The following is a 16442-nucleotide window of genomic DNA, read 5'->3' on the forward strand; positions in this document are numbered from 1 at the left end:
TAAAAATATCAGAAAAATCTACTTGAGTACAGTAACGAAGTATTTGTACTTCCCATCTCTGCAAATAAATAATAAAATAATATAAGGCAAAATGTGAACAAGGTCAAAATACTGTGGCTCCACTCCAGTTGCCTGACTTACAGAAGCAGAATCCATACCCTTTAAAAAAAAAAATCCAGAAACTCGCTAATGAGCACCTAAATATGCACATTTGCAAAAAAAACTCTGGCACAATTGCAAATATTACATATCCTTACACATGAGAACCTTTTACGTTCTTGTACATGTATTTTACCTAGAAATTATTCTGAAACTAGGCTCCTACAAAATGATTCCAACTTTCAAAGGCACTTGACAACACAAGAGATCACTTGATAGTTCCAAAACCCGTTCATTTTGGTTTGCTGCTTTGTTTTTGGTTCTTAAAGAACTTTATTTTTGTGTGTATATATTTAGTTTTTAGATAGTGTGATAATGTACAAATTAACCCCTCATATTTGATAAAGACAAGTATAAAGTTATATTTTGGGTTGTAATTGTGATTATATTGTCATATATTAGTGAACCTTGTGGAAGAAAATCTGGATAAATTATAAAATCATTCTAAAGTGGAAATATTTAATGAAAACTAAAAATCTAGCAGCAACACCCAGAGCATCTTAGCAAACAATGTGGAACACTATAGATTTTTAGGTACTATAAGTTAGAAATTGCCCACTAGATCTTGAAGAAACTTTGCGAGGGATACCTGAAGGTGTTCTTTTATCATAATAAAGTTGAATTATTCACAAAAAAAATGTAGCATCAATATTGAGGAAAAATTGTATCAAATTCATTCTGTTGCTTGATCTTGATGGGCTTTAATTTTGAAATTCCACGTCTCAAGGGGCTACACTATAATTTTGAAGTGAAATTGTTTACTGGAAAAAAATTGTATCAATAATGACCGCAACTTACTGTAGATCCAGGTGATTCAGTCTTTTAAGTTTAAGGGCTTTAATTTTGAAATTCCACGTCTCAAGGGGCTACACTATAATTTTGAAGTGAAATTGTTTACTGGAAAAAAATTGTATCAATAATGACCGCAACTTACTGTAGATCCAGGTGATTCAGTCTTTTAAGTTTAAGGGCTTTAATTTTGAAAGCCCTCATTAGATCTGGAATTAACTGAATCACATCTACAGGAGCTGCACTGTCATTCTGATGTGGAATTGTTAACCAAAAAAAATTATTTTAGCATCAATATAGAGGTCAACTGGGATCAAGGTGATTCTGTGGCTTGAATTTGACGGGATTTAATACTGAAATTCAACATCAATGTGTAAGAAACATGGTAAAGAACAGCAGGAGAAGTTGTACTCTAAGTCTGATGTGGAATTATTTATTGACAACAAATAGTGTAGCAGCAACATTAAGTGCAACTTGAATCAAAGCGATTCTATGGCCTGGATTTAATGGGATTTCATTTTGAGGGACAGCTGGAGGAGTTGTACTACAAGTTTGATGTCGAATTACTCACTGAAAACAAGTGGTGTAGCATTAACATTGAGTGTAACTTAAATCAAAGTGATTCCGTGGCTTGATTTCGATGGGTTTTAATTTTGTCGCAAAATTTAGATTTCTCTTCTATTATATATTAATTTATCATATTTACTCACTATAAAAGTTTTTCACTCAGTCTGTTTCACCTTTAAGGCCACACCATTCTCTGCAGGATAGTTTTTTGTAGACCAGACATTGTGTCTTCCCATAACAAACCAGATTCTTTCTCAAAGTTTATTCATAACATGTTACTGTTTAACCAAAGTGTCTGTAATTTGTTTGGACTCTGGCTACTTTTCGGTTGCTGTAAGTAAGGGGAACAAACGCTGCTCATGCAGAACAGGGCAGAATGCTGTGCCATTAGGGCTTCATGATGAACTGTTCTCTCTTTGCAAAGATATGAATAAATGTGCCGACTGAGTGAAATCCATCAATCTCCGTCTATATAGCTAGGATAAATAGGTGAATAGTTTTTTTCCCACGACAATCTGGTGTTGTCAAAGCAGGATTCTCCTTGAGTGATTTTTTCTGTGTCAGGTACCACCTGGAGGAAGCAGTCTTCCAGCCTCAATACCCCATTAGAAGGTTAAGGGAGTGAGGACTTCTGGCATCGAGGTCCCTGGAGGTCAGCAGGAGGATCAAAACAAACCATTTCTTTTTGAGACGGTGAGATTAATCTTTTGTCGGCACAGTTTAATTTAAATTTTTTATAACTAAATTACAAAACAACGGGTTGTAACAGATTTAAAGATTATTAGAAATCAAACACTGGAAAATTAGCTCAAACAAAGTCCTCTTCTTCTCCATAAAAAATCAAATAAATAAATGTAATCTAAGAGAAAAAAACTAACTAAATTAAAGATTAATAGGTTAATCATTTTAATGCACTAAAATGAGTATAATACTAAAGAATATACATACAAAATAAAAGATACATTTTGTTTTGGGGAGCAGAAAGGCAATTCTGTTTTTTTTCCCCACCTGTGAACCAAAAGACCTCGCATAGGAATGCGATGCTCTAAGCACTGAAAGGAAGGTTGTAGGTGCCACCAGAAGGCATTTAATTTTACTGAGACATCGGTATTCTAGAGTGGGTTCCCCCCCAGTTATCCGGGTCGGCACCAAAGGATTGGTGTGTATATTGGAAACCGGTAAATTACCTGTAGATAATGTGACAGATTTGCAGTTCTAGGGCAGTAGAACAAAGGCAAGGTTCCAGGGAATTGTCAACTCCCCAAGAAGAAATTTTTTATTTAATGTTGCAATACAAAAATTTTGAAGATAAGATAAACCAATATGATGAGAAGTAAGAGGCTAAAAAGAAGGTAAGGTAAGAAAATTTACAGATTTGAAAAAATTTTATAAAAATAAAAAGTATTAAAAGTATTAAAATGAGGGATGGATGAGACTTGAAGAAACTCTCAGCTCCAGAGAGAAATGGGTTAAAATAAGAAGTCAAAAAGGCAGAGTTTAAACCTGATACTAAAGATATTTACGCTTTATTATATTTTAAATTTACACTATACTAAGTAATAATAATGAATTTTAATTTCAATGGTGCTTTTAAAGAAACAAAACTCTAAACTTTTACAGGAATTAATAACTCATAGCTAAAAACTATCAAAATTATATATATATAAAAAAAAAGAAAGAACGTAGGGCATAAAATAAGGTGAAATTAAAAGTTTAAAAGAGAAAAAAACTTGTAAAATGAAGGAATTAACCTAATGTTAAATTCCAAAAAACAAAATTCAATTGAGAAAAGCATGTTGATATAAAGGTGTGACAGGTTGACCAGCATGAAAAATCCAATAAAAAATGGGAAGAAGCTTTATAGAGACAAACTCACAAATGATGCCAGTTTTCAGTGAAGCATACAGTATATCAGTCAACAACATAGATCCAGAAGTCAGTAGCAAAGGCAGCTGACTGAGAGCTACTCACACCAGCAACAAATATAAGATTTATTTGCTGTCTTGGTCATGGTGTCAGAGCCTATTCATCACCATAAATTCTGGGAGACTCACGGTTTATAAATAAATGATTGGGTGCAAAATACACCTTAATTTAACCAGATGGATGCAACTCTGCTGTCAAAGCAAAGGTATGACAGCAGTAATATAATATGGTAATCTCCAGTCACTTAACAGACAGTTCAACCAGATCAGAGTCAGAACAGGGCGACAGTGGTGTCGGATGTAGGAGCTTTCCCTGAAATCTAGAGGTTGTCGGTTCAAGCCCTGGCTCTGGCTTTCAGTCTTGTGTCCTTCAGCAAGAGACTTCACCTGCATTGTGTACTGATGGTGGTCGAAGAGCATGATGCCGCCAGTGTGCAGCAGCCTTGCAGTTCAGTGAGCCCCAGGGTAGCTGTGGCTACAATGCAGTTTTTCATCATCATGCACATACATTTGTGAAAGACTAAATGTACAGCAGCAGCTATTCAAAATGGCCCATTGCCAGCCAAATGGCAGCTAACTTCCAGCCAGTGGAGTGACCTTCTCCTGGGCATGAATTTTTTTTTACTCTGACTCCAACCTTTCACTGAATTACAGGGTCTGACCAGGAGATTTGGAAATTTAAATGTCTTATGTCAGAGATCAGGTCATTTACTTATGTTTCTGACGGAGCATTTTGCTTCTAGAGAGCATTCAATTTAGGGCAATCAAAATACTAACAGTATTGATTCTCTGTGTTTAAAAACATATTTTATCATGACCGGGCTTGCTAGACTGAGACACATAAAGATGAACAGCATTTTGCATGCTTTTTATGAACCTAGTCCTATTTACTGCCAAGAGAAAAAAATTGTTTGTAAAAGTAATTTTTCTAAACTTTTATGTAATGTGTTCTAATATTCAAATGATTAAACATTTAGATATTTAGCGACTGATTGATTTGAAATATTCAATTACAGAAACGTCACTCTAGTGATAGATACTCCTTGCATGACTAAAAAAGGAAGAATCCAAACTGCCCTGCTCTAGGGCAGCTAGTGGTCACTTCATTCCATACTTTCCCAAAAGACTACTTTGCTTTTTGTTTCCAGAGGTTCTAAAAGTAGCCTTCATGGGACAGTTTGTTTTGATAGGTGGTGTCATGTTTATTTCTCACTGTTAGCAGGGTGGAGAGAGCAGCATATATCCTCCATGGAGAAGTCATACTATTTTCACATGGGAACATGTGTAGCTTTCTCGACCAATAATAAACCACAGCCCCAATGTCACATTTCACAGCTAAATTGCTAGTTAGACCTAGACTTCGACAACTTTTATTGTAATTTTGTATACAAAAAGTGTATACAAAACGAAACTTCCCCTTGTACAGCTTTCTGACAGTGAATGGGCAGCAGCTTAGCAGCAAAATTAATATTTTTATTCCATAAACTACAGCAGTGATAAAAAAAAAAAAACATGGTGCAGAAACAGATTGATATGGAAGTTCAGAGCATTAATATATATATGGTGCAAATATGCAGTATTTTGGTTTGGTATCATCAGTGTGATACAGAGTCTGTGACTTGATGTGGAATTTTCAGCAGTCTGAAGGCAGTGGAGAAGAAACTGTTGCAGAGTCTGTTGGACCTGCATCATATGCTGCGATGCCTCTTCCCAGAGGCCTGATTATTTAGTCAGTTTAACTTGAAAAAAAAACAACAAATCAATAAAACGTACATGATTGCAAAAATTAGAGCGAAATTATGCAAAGTGAGCAATTAACATGTGCTATCCATGTACATCTACTTTCACTATTGGAATAAAATAGTAACTATTTTATTTTTTTTAGGTGTGCTACTTAAGGAATTCTGCTGGTTCTAGCTATGACATCTGGCAAGAGAAAGGATCCAAAATATTTCTTACTGCAAGAATGGTCATTGTCAGGGAAGCATCCTTCAAAAATCCTGAAGTGCCATTAAGTTTGTACCATTTAGCCTTCACCAACTGTCTTCACCCTCACCTTAGCATAACTACTGTTCACTAGCATTTAAAACAGCTTAATTCCCAGAGCTATGAAGCTACAAAAAAGAGCAAATATTTTGTCTTAAAAACAACACAGAATTTGTTGTGGGTGAAAAAAATCTTAAACAGCTGTTAGATTTTAGTAAATGTCATCACAATATTCTTTTAGGAAGGCCCAAACAAGCTGTAATTAGTAGGGAAACAGCTGGTTTCAATCTTATTTGTCCAAAATATTTCAGTTTGTTAATGTTAACAGTGAATCCTTCTCAAGCTCCGGTGTTACTTGTGATAAGTCAGATTTTTTTTTTTTTTTACCATACATATGCTTCAAATTTGTAAAATTATCTGACAGGATGGGATTCGTTTTCACTGTTGTGCTGTTGTTGCATAGCTATATTTGTCCATATTCTGATCTTATTATTATTTATATCCAATATCAGCTCTTTGATGGCTGTCATAGCTTTACTTGTGAGGACCAGCATACTCTCTCATTAAATGAACTGCCACATTGCCACACCAAAACACACATAAAAACCTGGCTACCTACTGGTGCTTTAAGGTTGCACCTTTAATATTAGGCTCCTGTCTGTTGGCAACATTGTTTGGTTCAAATCAAAGGCAGCGCCAAGTCAGCTTGCCAAATATAAGGGTTGTCAGTTGGCAGAAGTTACATCATCTTCATTTGACTTTAAAATGTTCACTTGTGGTTTGTGTTTGGATTTACCTGATAACTCTATAGAAAGGAATGCAAATGGAAATTATATTCTAAAAAAACTGACTTATAAGGGGAAATAAGGGATGAGAATGAGGGGAGGGGCTTAGTCTGTGTAAAAAGGCCTGTTTGCGAGAGGGCGGCCATTTTGAGGCTTTGCTGGAACAACTGGAGGGAGCCTCTGGCTGTAAGGGTTCTGCCCTCTGTTTAAGTTTATTTTTAGTTTCTTATATTTGTAGCTTTTTCTAGTATTGTTTTGTTCTAGAGTTACTCTCTGTTCCTCCCTTGTGTTTGTTCTCTTCCCCCTCGGCTCCCTTCTTGAGGCTTCCATCCACACCTGTTCCTTGTCGGCTCATTAGTCCAATCTTTGTTCTGTCTCCTATATATACTCTCCAAGTGCAGTTCCTCAGTGCTGGGTCCTCGTCTTTTCCTCACTTCCTAAATGAGTTTTCCCCTGAAGTTTTCTAGTTTTTAGTTCCTTGTATTTTGTACTTTGGCTTTTGGATTTTTGCCTCAGTGAACTTGCTAAATCTTCAAGACTCACCTCTGCCTCCTGATCTCTGCATATGGGTCCTCAAAATGTCAACCCAACTGTTTGGTCCTCTGCATTTGGGTCTGAACCTTAGTAAAATCATGACAGCCTGTTCCTTTCTGAATGGTGTGCCGGAACTGTATTTAGACTCCTAGATCTCTGAGCCTGTCTGTTCCTGTTTTTATTTGTTTGCCTGACCTGGCTTCAGACTCCTGGACCTCTGAGCCTGTCTGTTCTAGCTCTGATCTGTCCGCCTGACCTGTCTTCAGACTCCTGCTTGTTCTCCATTCTCCGGGGCTGCCGCATCTGAGACACTTTGGGTGGCGCCCTCCTCATCTTGTTGTCAGCCCACAAGCTGGATTCTACCTCGTTTTCTGGCAATGGACTGAACTTGTAAACCATGTTAGTGACTCATGTTCATAATCTTCCTCTGTTAGATTTATGCGGTCAATATCCTGTGTTTCCTCTCTCCAGAGTTTCCTGCCTCAGACGCCCTAACCACCGCTACTCCATCCACCAGTCCTAAATAAACGTTTTTTGAGTAATCTCACCATCTGTCTTGTCTGAATACTGGTCCTTCTTTTCTGAGTTGTGACAACTTCTTAGTAATGATAGACTGATATTAGGCCAACAGATATTTTTGGCCAATTTCTGTATTTTTAGTTTTATTTTCTTTGAAACAGTATCAGCCAATATTTACTCGTGTTCACCAAATTATTAGTGCATTCAGCAGCAAACCTCAAAAGTGGGGGTATTGCTGTCCGCAATACATTTATTAATACCGGTAAGTAAATAAATAAACAAAAACTCAGAAGCACATGTCGGGAGATTGGCTAGACTCCAAAATAAATAAAAAATCAATGGTATTGGCATCGGCTTGAAAACACCTATAGTGGCCATTCTCTACTCCTTAACCAGCATTCAGACAGCTATAATAATTATAATAATAATTAGTATTAAAACACTATGTATTTATATTATTTATGTTTCTATGTATGTATATATTTTAATGTCCATTCCTACCTTGCCCAGGACATAGATCTCTCCTCAGCTTGACTCTCCGGTAGATGTTCTCCTGCAAAGCTGTAAACCTGCAGTTTGTAGGACCGTTGATGGCCCCAGCGGTTTTTTTTTTTGCTGGCAATGTGAAGGTAGCGAGGTGTCTTGCTATTATGACGTAGGGCTGCTTCCTGTGAAGAGGTTACAGAAGTCCCACAGTAAAAATTCTAGAAATAGTTTACACAAATTTAAAAGGAAAGCTGGGATAACACAAAAAATCAAGTATAAATAATGCATTCCTTCAAAATTATGTTGAAGATTTAACTCCCCTTATTTACACATACCAGAAAACCAGTCAGTTCTAAATTTGGGGCAATTTGCTAAACCTGGAAGTTACATGCCTTGGCCCCCTAGTGGTCATATACAGTTCTTGGTAAGTTATTCAGCCTCCTTGAAGTTTTGGGGAGTGGTGGCCTAGTGGCAGCCACTTGGGTGTCGAAGAATCTGAGTTCAAGACCCACACACTCCCACGGACTGCCACTCTGGGTCCCTGAACAAGACCCTTAACCCTAGACTGCTCCACAAGTGAAATTGCTGCCAAAGATGGATCAACAAAGTATAAAAGTCAATTAATATTACATCATTTATTTGTTTTTCAAATAAATGTTGTGCAATTTTATCAGCAAATTTTGAATATATCAATAACAAAAAATTAAAGTTATAGTTCAATAATATGTCACTCAAATCAAGGGTAAAACCAAGTAATAATCTTTAGTTAATCAAAAAAGTAAAAAAAAACAACAATCCATTGGACTTTGTTTCCAAGTCTAAAGACGTTTCGCTTCCCATCCAGGAAGCAGTCATGTAACCAGGCCACCCTGACCTGGTTAAAATGCTCAGTAAGAAGCTAATGGAAAAAGACGAACAAGGGCACATTACTTTAAAAAAAAACTTACAGTAAACTTGTTCCTGGGCCCTGTGCTGCGTTGTGACCAATGATCTGACAACATCTATGTAACGATCCAGAATACCCCCATCCCATTGGTCGAGCCAAGTGTTGCTCACAGAGAGACAACAGAGCAGTATGGGGGACGAATGGAATTATTTAAATTCTGACTCTGCAGGAAAAGGAATCTATCTGAACTATAAGTTCACATTCATTATAAATGAATGTGAACTTATAGTTCAGATAGTTTATGAGTATCAAGAAAACAGACTTTTACAAATTCTATGATGTTATACATTATATAGTGGATTCCATTGTAATAGCCCAATTCAAAGTTCCAATATCTTTGCCTAACATATATCAAAGAAATTTTGAAGATATTCCAATTAGCTTTGTATAGTGGTCAAATGTAAAGTCTGCTGACTTTTCCCTTGCGCTGATTACAATGGCTCTCAAATTGTTTTCAATAAACAATCATTTTATTAAGCACAATTTGAGTTTAAATTAAACTTTCTTCTAAAACAAACATTGAAAAAACATATGGTTTAGTCTTGTTAGCAACAGTGGCAGGCAGCTAACAACACTTGCTAAACAGAAATTATAGTAGTTCCTGTAATCAAGAAAAAAATAAGATAAACACACACAAATCAATAAAAGACATAAAAAAAGACTGACCTGTTCTGTTTTGAGCTGTTTTTCCACCAGCTGAGGTACCATCGCGTAATGATCAGGCATCCAAGGCAAAGAAACGTTGACAAATTCCATGTCTTTGACCTGGAATACATTCTCCCTACCTGCAAAGGAAAATTAAATATGTTATTACTTTGGATATACTGAGCCCAAGGCTCAACTTTGAGTCACTGTTGGCAGTTTATAACATTATTTTAACTGTGAGAACTTGTACAGTGCAGTACTAACAGCAAGATACCAAGCAGTGTCCAAAAAAAAAAACAAATCACCCAGTGATAACTTCATCACAACAAAACCATGAAGTGCGGTAATTTTAAAGCAGCACTAAAAACCTTTCAGTTTTGGTCAATTTTACCACCTCCCTGCGGATAAAATCTGTATGGGTTTGCCTGAAAGAATAATAATTGGGGANGGCCTGGATCGGTTTTTCAAGGGTAGTGTAAATGGGGCTATAATGTAATCTTTGTGAATGAATGAATAGGCTAGAATGGTTCTAAGGGTCCTTCTGATAAACTGGAGGGAAGCATGGATAACTGGCTGTGTGTTTATGAGGGGTAAATGCAGGAGTAAATGGGTGAAAGACAGGTTATATATTTTTCAGTTTGCCAAGCCATCACAGGCAAACTCAAACAAACATCCAGATGTTTACAGGCAACCCAAACCTAACGTAAGATACCAAACCGATTTTTACAATAGGGGAAAATTAGTTATAGACACTTCTGTCATGATCTTGGCCCTGATGACTGGATTGGTTAGTCATTGCACCTGCTCCTTTCTCTATTTAAGGTGATCGCATCCAGTCATCAGGACCAGATTATTCTCGTTCTCTCTAGCCTGCGGTGAAAGTGTTTTTAGAGTTCCTTGGAGTTTCTGATTTCCTGACCTGTTCTGCCTCTTAACCCCTGAGCCTGCCTGTGTCAGGACTCCTTCCTATGTGTTTGTGTTTCTGTGTTTGTCTCCCTTCCTCCACCAGGAGGCGCCTAGCTCTGGTCCGCCTCCTCACACACCTGCTGATGGTTTCCTCGTTAAGCTGCTGACTGCCACTACCTCAACGCCAGAGTGTACTCTAACCAAGCTCAGTTTTGCCGAGTCAAACTGAGTTCTAGTCAACCTGAGTTTTAACTTTGTTTTTTGTCTTTGCCTCTCGGCAGGAAGTCATCCTGCAAACTGGAGCTTTTTCTGACCTTCTCTCCCTGGAAGGATCAACTGAGCTACAAACTGAGCTGGGGTTCAAATAGGAGGTTTTTTATCCAGTTTCGTTATCATCATGTCTTCTTCTCAGAGCTTCGCACTGAGAAAGGGATTTATCTCCACTACGACCCGTTAAAGTCCCGCAGGAAATCTGAGTGGCAGTTAGTTTCTCCGTTCACCTATAACAACCGCATTCTGGGTAAACCCTGTTCCGCCCTCCACCAAATCAGACAAACACTGGAACAACAGCATACAGACTGGAGTCAAGGATTCAACAACTTTTTTGGAAACGTGAGTCAGCAACCTAATCCTCTTCTCAAAGTTCACAAGTCAAATTTCCCACTGAGCCTGAACTAACCGCTGTGTCTTCCCCTCAGTTTTCAGTTCCGGTTGAGCAGTGTTCAGAGCAACACTTCTCTCTTAATTATATCTTCAATAAAACCTGTTAAACATTTTCTCCTGGTCTCCCTGTTTGGTCCTCTGCATTTTGGGTCTGAACCTAAGTAAAATCATGACAGCCTGTTCCTTTCTGAACGGTGTGCCGGAACTGTATTTAGACTCCTAGATCTCTGAGCCTGTCTGTTCCTGTTTTTATTTGTTTGCCTGACCTGTCTTCAGACTCCTGCTTGTTCTCCATTCCCCGGGGCTGCCGCATCTGAGACACTTTGGGTGGCGCCCTCCTCATCTTGTTGTCAGCCCACAAGCTGGATTCTACTTTGTTTTCTGGCAATGGACTGAACTTGAAAACCATGTTAGTGACTCATGTTCATAATCTTCCTCCGTTAGATTTATGTGGTCAATATCCTGTGTTTCCTCTCTCCAGAGTTTCCTGCCTCAGACGCCCTAACCACCGCTACTCCATCCACCAGTCCTAAATAAACGTTTTTTGAGTAATCTCACCATCTGTCTTGTCTGAATACTGGTCCTTCTTTTCTGAGTTGTGACAACTTCTTAGTAATGATAGACTGATATTAGGCCAACAGATATTTTTGGCCAATTTCTGTATTTTTAGTTTTATTTTCTTTGAAACAGTATCAGCCAATATTTACTCGTGTTCACCAAATTATTAGTGCATTCAGCAGCAAACCTCAAAAGTGGGGGTATTGCTGTCCGCAATACATTTATTAATACCGGTAAGTAAATAAATAAACAAAAACTCAGAAGCACATGTCGGGAGATTGGCTAGACTCCAAAATAAATAAAAAATCAATGGTATTGGCATCGGCTTGAAAACACCTATAGTGGCCATTCTCTACTCCTTAACCAGCATTCAGACAGCTATAATAATTATAATAATAATTAGTATTAAAACACTATGTATTTATATTATTTATGTTTCTATGTATGTATATATTTTAATGTCCATTCCTACCTTGCCCAGGACATAGATCTCTCCTCAGCTTGACTCTCCGGTAGATGTTCTCCTGCAAAGCTGTAAACCTGCAGTTTGTAGGACCGTTGATGGCCCCAGCGGTTTTTTTTTTTGCTGGCAATGTGAAGGTAGCGAGGTGTCTTGCTATTATGACGTAGGGCTGCTTCCTGTGAAGAGGTTACAGAAGTCCCACAGTAAAAATTCTAGAAATAGTTTACACAAATTTAAAAGGAAAGCTGGGATAACACAAAAAATCAAGTATAAATAATGCATTCCTTCAAAATTATGTTGAAGATTTAACTCCCCTTATTTACACATACCAGAAAACCAGTCAGTTCTAAATTTGGGGCAATTTGCTAAACCTGGAAGTTACATGCCTTGGCCCCCTAGTGGTCATATACAGTTCTTGGTAAGTTATTCAGCCTCCTTGAAGTTTTGGGGAGTGGTGGCCTAGTGGCAGCCACTTGGGTGTCGAAGAATCTGAGTTCAAGACCCACACACTCCCACGGACTGCCACTCTGGGTCCCTGAACAAGACCCTTAACCCTAGACTGCTCCACAAGTGAAATTGCTGCCAAAGATGGATCAACAAAGTATAAAAGTCAATTAATATTACATCATTTATTTGTTTTTCAAATAAATGTTGTGCAATTTTATCAGCAAATTTTGAATATATCAATAACAAAAAATTAAAGTTATAGTTCAATAATATGTCACTCAAATCAAGGGTAAAACCAAGTAATAATCTTTAGTTAATCAAAAAAGTAAAAAAAAACAAAACAATCCACTGGACTTTGTTTCCAAGTCTGAAGACGTTTTGTTTCCCATCCAGGAAGCAGTCATGTAACCAGGCCACCCTGACCTGCTTACATGATTGACTGCTGACAGCACTGATTTCTTAGGTAGTAAAATACAACAGGGCTGGGATCTGTTTTGCTACCCGAGGAACTGAAAAAACTGAAAAATTAAACAAGCTTTTATCAACCAAATAGCAAGTTTTTCTTCTGTGTTTGAGTTCACCTTCAGCTTTGACACATATCAAAACCAAGCAGAGGAACATCCTGTATGCAGGAACAGCCTGGGATCAGCTGGTTTTCACACTGAGCTATCGGAGCTCAACAAAGCAGCTCAGGTGTCTTCATGAAAACAAATAAAAGAATGAAGTCAGTCTGACTATAAATTTTGTTCTTCATTTTGTTCCCAAATCATCAAGTTTAAATGTAATTATAACAGAGTTACTTTGAGGAGCTCCAGTTTTATAAATAGGTGTTTATATTATGATTTAAATTTGTATTGATTTAGATTACTTACTAACTTCCAGGCAAAATACTTATGTAGTTTTTATTTGAGATGGAAAGTATACATTTATAAAAATGTAATTCTCAAATTAAAAGATTAAGTAAAATAGTCTTTATTTTAGTTACTATAAGTTCCACTTTTGGACAATCAATTTTGACTGAGAGGGTTACTCATGCTATGAAAACATTTAGTGTGTGCGTGTTTTTTTATACCTTACTTGCATCTTTTTTTTATGGCACCACAGGTGGGAAGGGCTTTATAAATCTGTTACTTTTCTGCATTTGGCTGCGTCCTCCTCCTCCAGCGCTTTTCTTTTTTTTGTCTCTCTCCCTCTCTGCACCGCCCTCCCTCTTCCATTTACCGCATTCGAAGACCGGGTCCATTGCATTTTATCCTCACTTGCACCACTTGATAGCTTCACACACCACAGCAGCCAACACCAGACACATGTCACACACCCCTTCCTCCACACGCTGCTGTCTGTGTGGTTAATACACACTGTTGGGGTGGGTTTTAATTGAAATAAATCAATTGGTTTCCCTTCTCACATGCTACTGGCCTAAGTGGTCTGGCCTATCTCTCTGATAGGCCAGACCACTGCGGCACCGGAAGACTTACTATAAAAAGAAAAAAAGAGAGAGAGTGACGCAGGCTAGCAGGCCAATCCCAGGCCGGGGTTCTGTCAGATGAGCATAGCTTGTCGGACAAGCATAGTCTAGTCAAAACCTTTAGTTTATCCCTATAGTTTTGTATGAAAAACAGCCTTTAAACTACCTAAACTGGCATGTATCCCTTTAGTCATGTACAAAAAACTATTTAATTACTTTTTTTTTTTTTTTGGAGCGTATGGGGATCTGACCTTAAATTCTTTTTTGTACATACCTAAAGGGATACCCGCCCCTTGAGGTACTTTATAGTCTATTTTACATACTAAAGGGATAAACACAAATCTGATGTCCAGCGCATGCATATTAACTAATAGTATGCTGGTTTGACGAGGTATATTCATCTGACAGAACACCGGTGCTTCAGGAATACTCCCGGTTCACCCTAAGCCAGTCCGGGTATTTTAGTGACTAACAAAAGCTGCCAAAATACAAATTTTTAACACAGCTGTCAGCCTAAATCAGAGCTGAGTGGAGTAAGGGTCTAAGTCACATAGGATTGCCAACCGTCCCTTGAAAAACGGAATTGCTCCGTATTTAGGAATAGAAGTAGCTGTCCTGTATTTAGGGGTAAAGGAATGCACATTGTCCCATATTACTGTGAGAGTAAAAAATACTCAGTAAAAAGCTAATGGAAAATGAAGAACAAGGGCACATTACTTAAAAAAAAAACTTACTGTAAACTTGTTCCTGGGCCTGTGCTGCATTGTGACCAATGATCTGACAACATCTATGTAACGATCCAGAATACCCTTATCCCATTGGTCGAGCCAAGTGTTGCTCACAGAGAGACAACAGAGCAGCATGGGGGAGGAATGGAGTTATTTAAATTCTGACGCTGCAGAAAAAGGAATCCTGTCAGTCCAAAGGAACAGCAGAGAGATGGATGGAGGTTCTTCAGGCTGCTGACCTTCCCATCATCCAAGCTGCTGTGTCCTTTGTTCTCAGCACCCCATGTTCCACTGGTTTTGCGGAGAGGATTTTCTCCTTAATCAACAACAAATGGACTGATGTGCAAACAAATGTTCCACTGAATTAATTAAAACTGAGCTTATTGTCAGTGTCAAATATGAATTGCCTCCTCAGAGTTTTACTCTGCAGTTCTCAAAGAATATACAACTCCTCACTCCTGCAAGAGCTCAGAGGAAATACAAGTGGAAAAGTAGGCTATCGCTACAATATGTAGCATTGAGCTAATGATCTGTTTTATAACTGTAGCCTACAGTCATTGCATTTAAGGCACAAATATGTTTACAAGTTTGCTATTGCAACAAAAACATGCACTATTTATTTATTGTTTTATATTCATTTTTACAGTCAATGCAGTCAATGCAATGAGTCAATGCAATCAGTAGCAGTTTTCCTTAGAAAACTTTGAATCAATTTGACTGTATGATGTTATACATTGTATACATTGTTTTACATTGTATAGTGGATTCCCTTGTAATAGCCCAATTCAAGTTCCAATATCTTTGCCTAACATATATCAAAGAAATTTTGAAGATATTCCAATCTGAAAGAAACCTTTCAATTAGCTTTGTATAGTGGTCAAATGAATTAAAGTCTGCTGACTTTTCCCTTGCGCTGATTACAATGGCTCTCAAATTGTTTTCAATAAACAATCATTTTATTAAGCACAATTTGAGTTTAAATTAAACTTTCTTCTAAAACAAACATTGAAAAAACATATGGTTTAGTCTTGTTAGCAACAGTGGCAGGCAGCTAACAACACTTGCTAAACAGAAATTATAGTAGTTCCTGTAATCAAGAAAAAAATAAGATAAACACACACAAATCAATAAAAGACATAAAAAAAGACTGACCTGTTCTGTTTTGAGCTGTTTTTCCACCAGCTGAGGTACCATCGCGTAATGATCAGGCATCCAAGGCAAAGAAACGTTGACAAATTCCATGTCTTTGACCTGGAATACATTCTCCCTACCTGCAAAGGAAAATTAAATATGTTATTACTTTGGATATACTGAGCCCAAGGCTCAACTTTGAGTCACTGTTGGCAGTTTATAACATTATTTTAACTGTGAGAACTTGTACAGTGCAGTACTAACAGCAAGATACCAAGCAGTGTCCAAAAAAAACAAATCACCCAGTGATAACTTCATCACAACAAAACCATGAAGTGCGGTAATTTTAAAGCAGCACTAAAAACCTTTCAGTTTTGGTCAATTTTACCACCTCCCTGCGGATAAAATCTGTATGGGTTTGCCTGAAAGAATAATAATTGGGGAGCAGTGGGCTGTCATTGTGCAGCTCCTGGGGAGCAGTCTGGGGGTTAGGGGTCCTGCTCGGGGACCCAGAGTGTCAGTCCGTGGGAAACAGGCTTGAACTCAGGACCTCTGGAACCCAAGCACAATGCCCTAACCATTAGGCCACCAATCCCCTTAAGAAGATAGCATTTCCAACGAGGAACAGCGTAGTAAAGACCATAGCGTGGTATAATCACCTGCAGTTGGATTGAAGAAAATTCTTTTTTAAGTGGTTGTGTGGAATATGTATAATGATGAGGTCATTGTGGCCAAAC

General features: G+C 37.8%; 1 protein-coding gene across 1 annotated transcript in view; it reads right to left on the minus strand.

The window, feature by feature from the left end:
- LOC107102239 (primary amine oxidase, liver isozyme-like) overlaps positions 1-16442 on the minus strand; it is a 50813-nt gene that overhangs the window by 3137 nt on the left and 31234 nt on the right. The window contains exons 2-3 of the mRNA XM_015401454.1: positions 15727-15845; positions 11941-12107 (exon numbers count right to left, since the gene is read on the minus strand). Coding sequence (XP_015256940.1) covers positions 11941-12107; positions 15727-15845 — 286 coding nt within the window. The remainder of the gene's footprint in view (positions 1-11940; positions 12108-15726; positions 15846-16442) is intronic.

The sequence above is a fragment of the Cyprinodon variegatus genome, unplaced genomic scaffold (genome assembly GCF_000732505.1).
Source record: "Cyprinodon variegatus isolate N-32 unplaced genomic scaffold, C_variegatus-1.0 Scaffold1221, whole genome shotgun sequence".
NCBI lineage: Eukaryota > Metazoa > Chordata > Actinopteri > Cyprinodontiformes > Cyprinodontidae > Cyprinodon > Cyprinodon variegatus.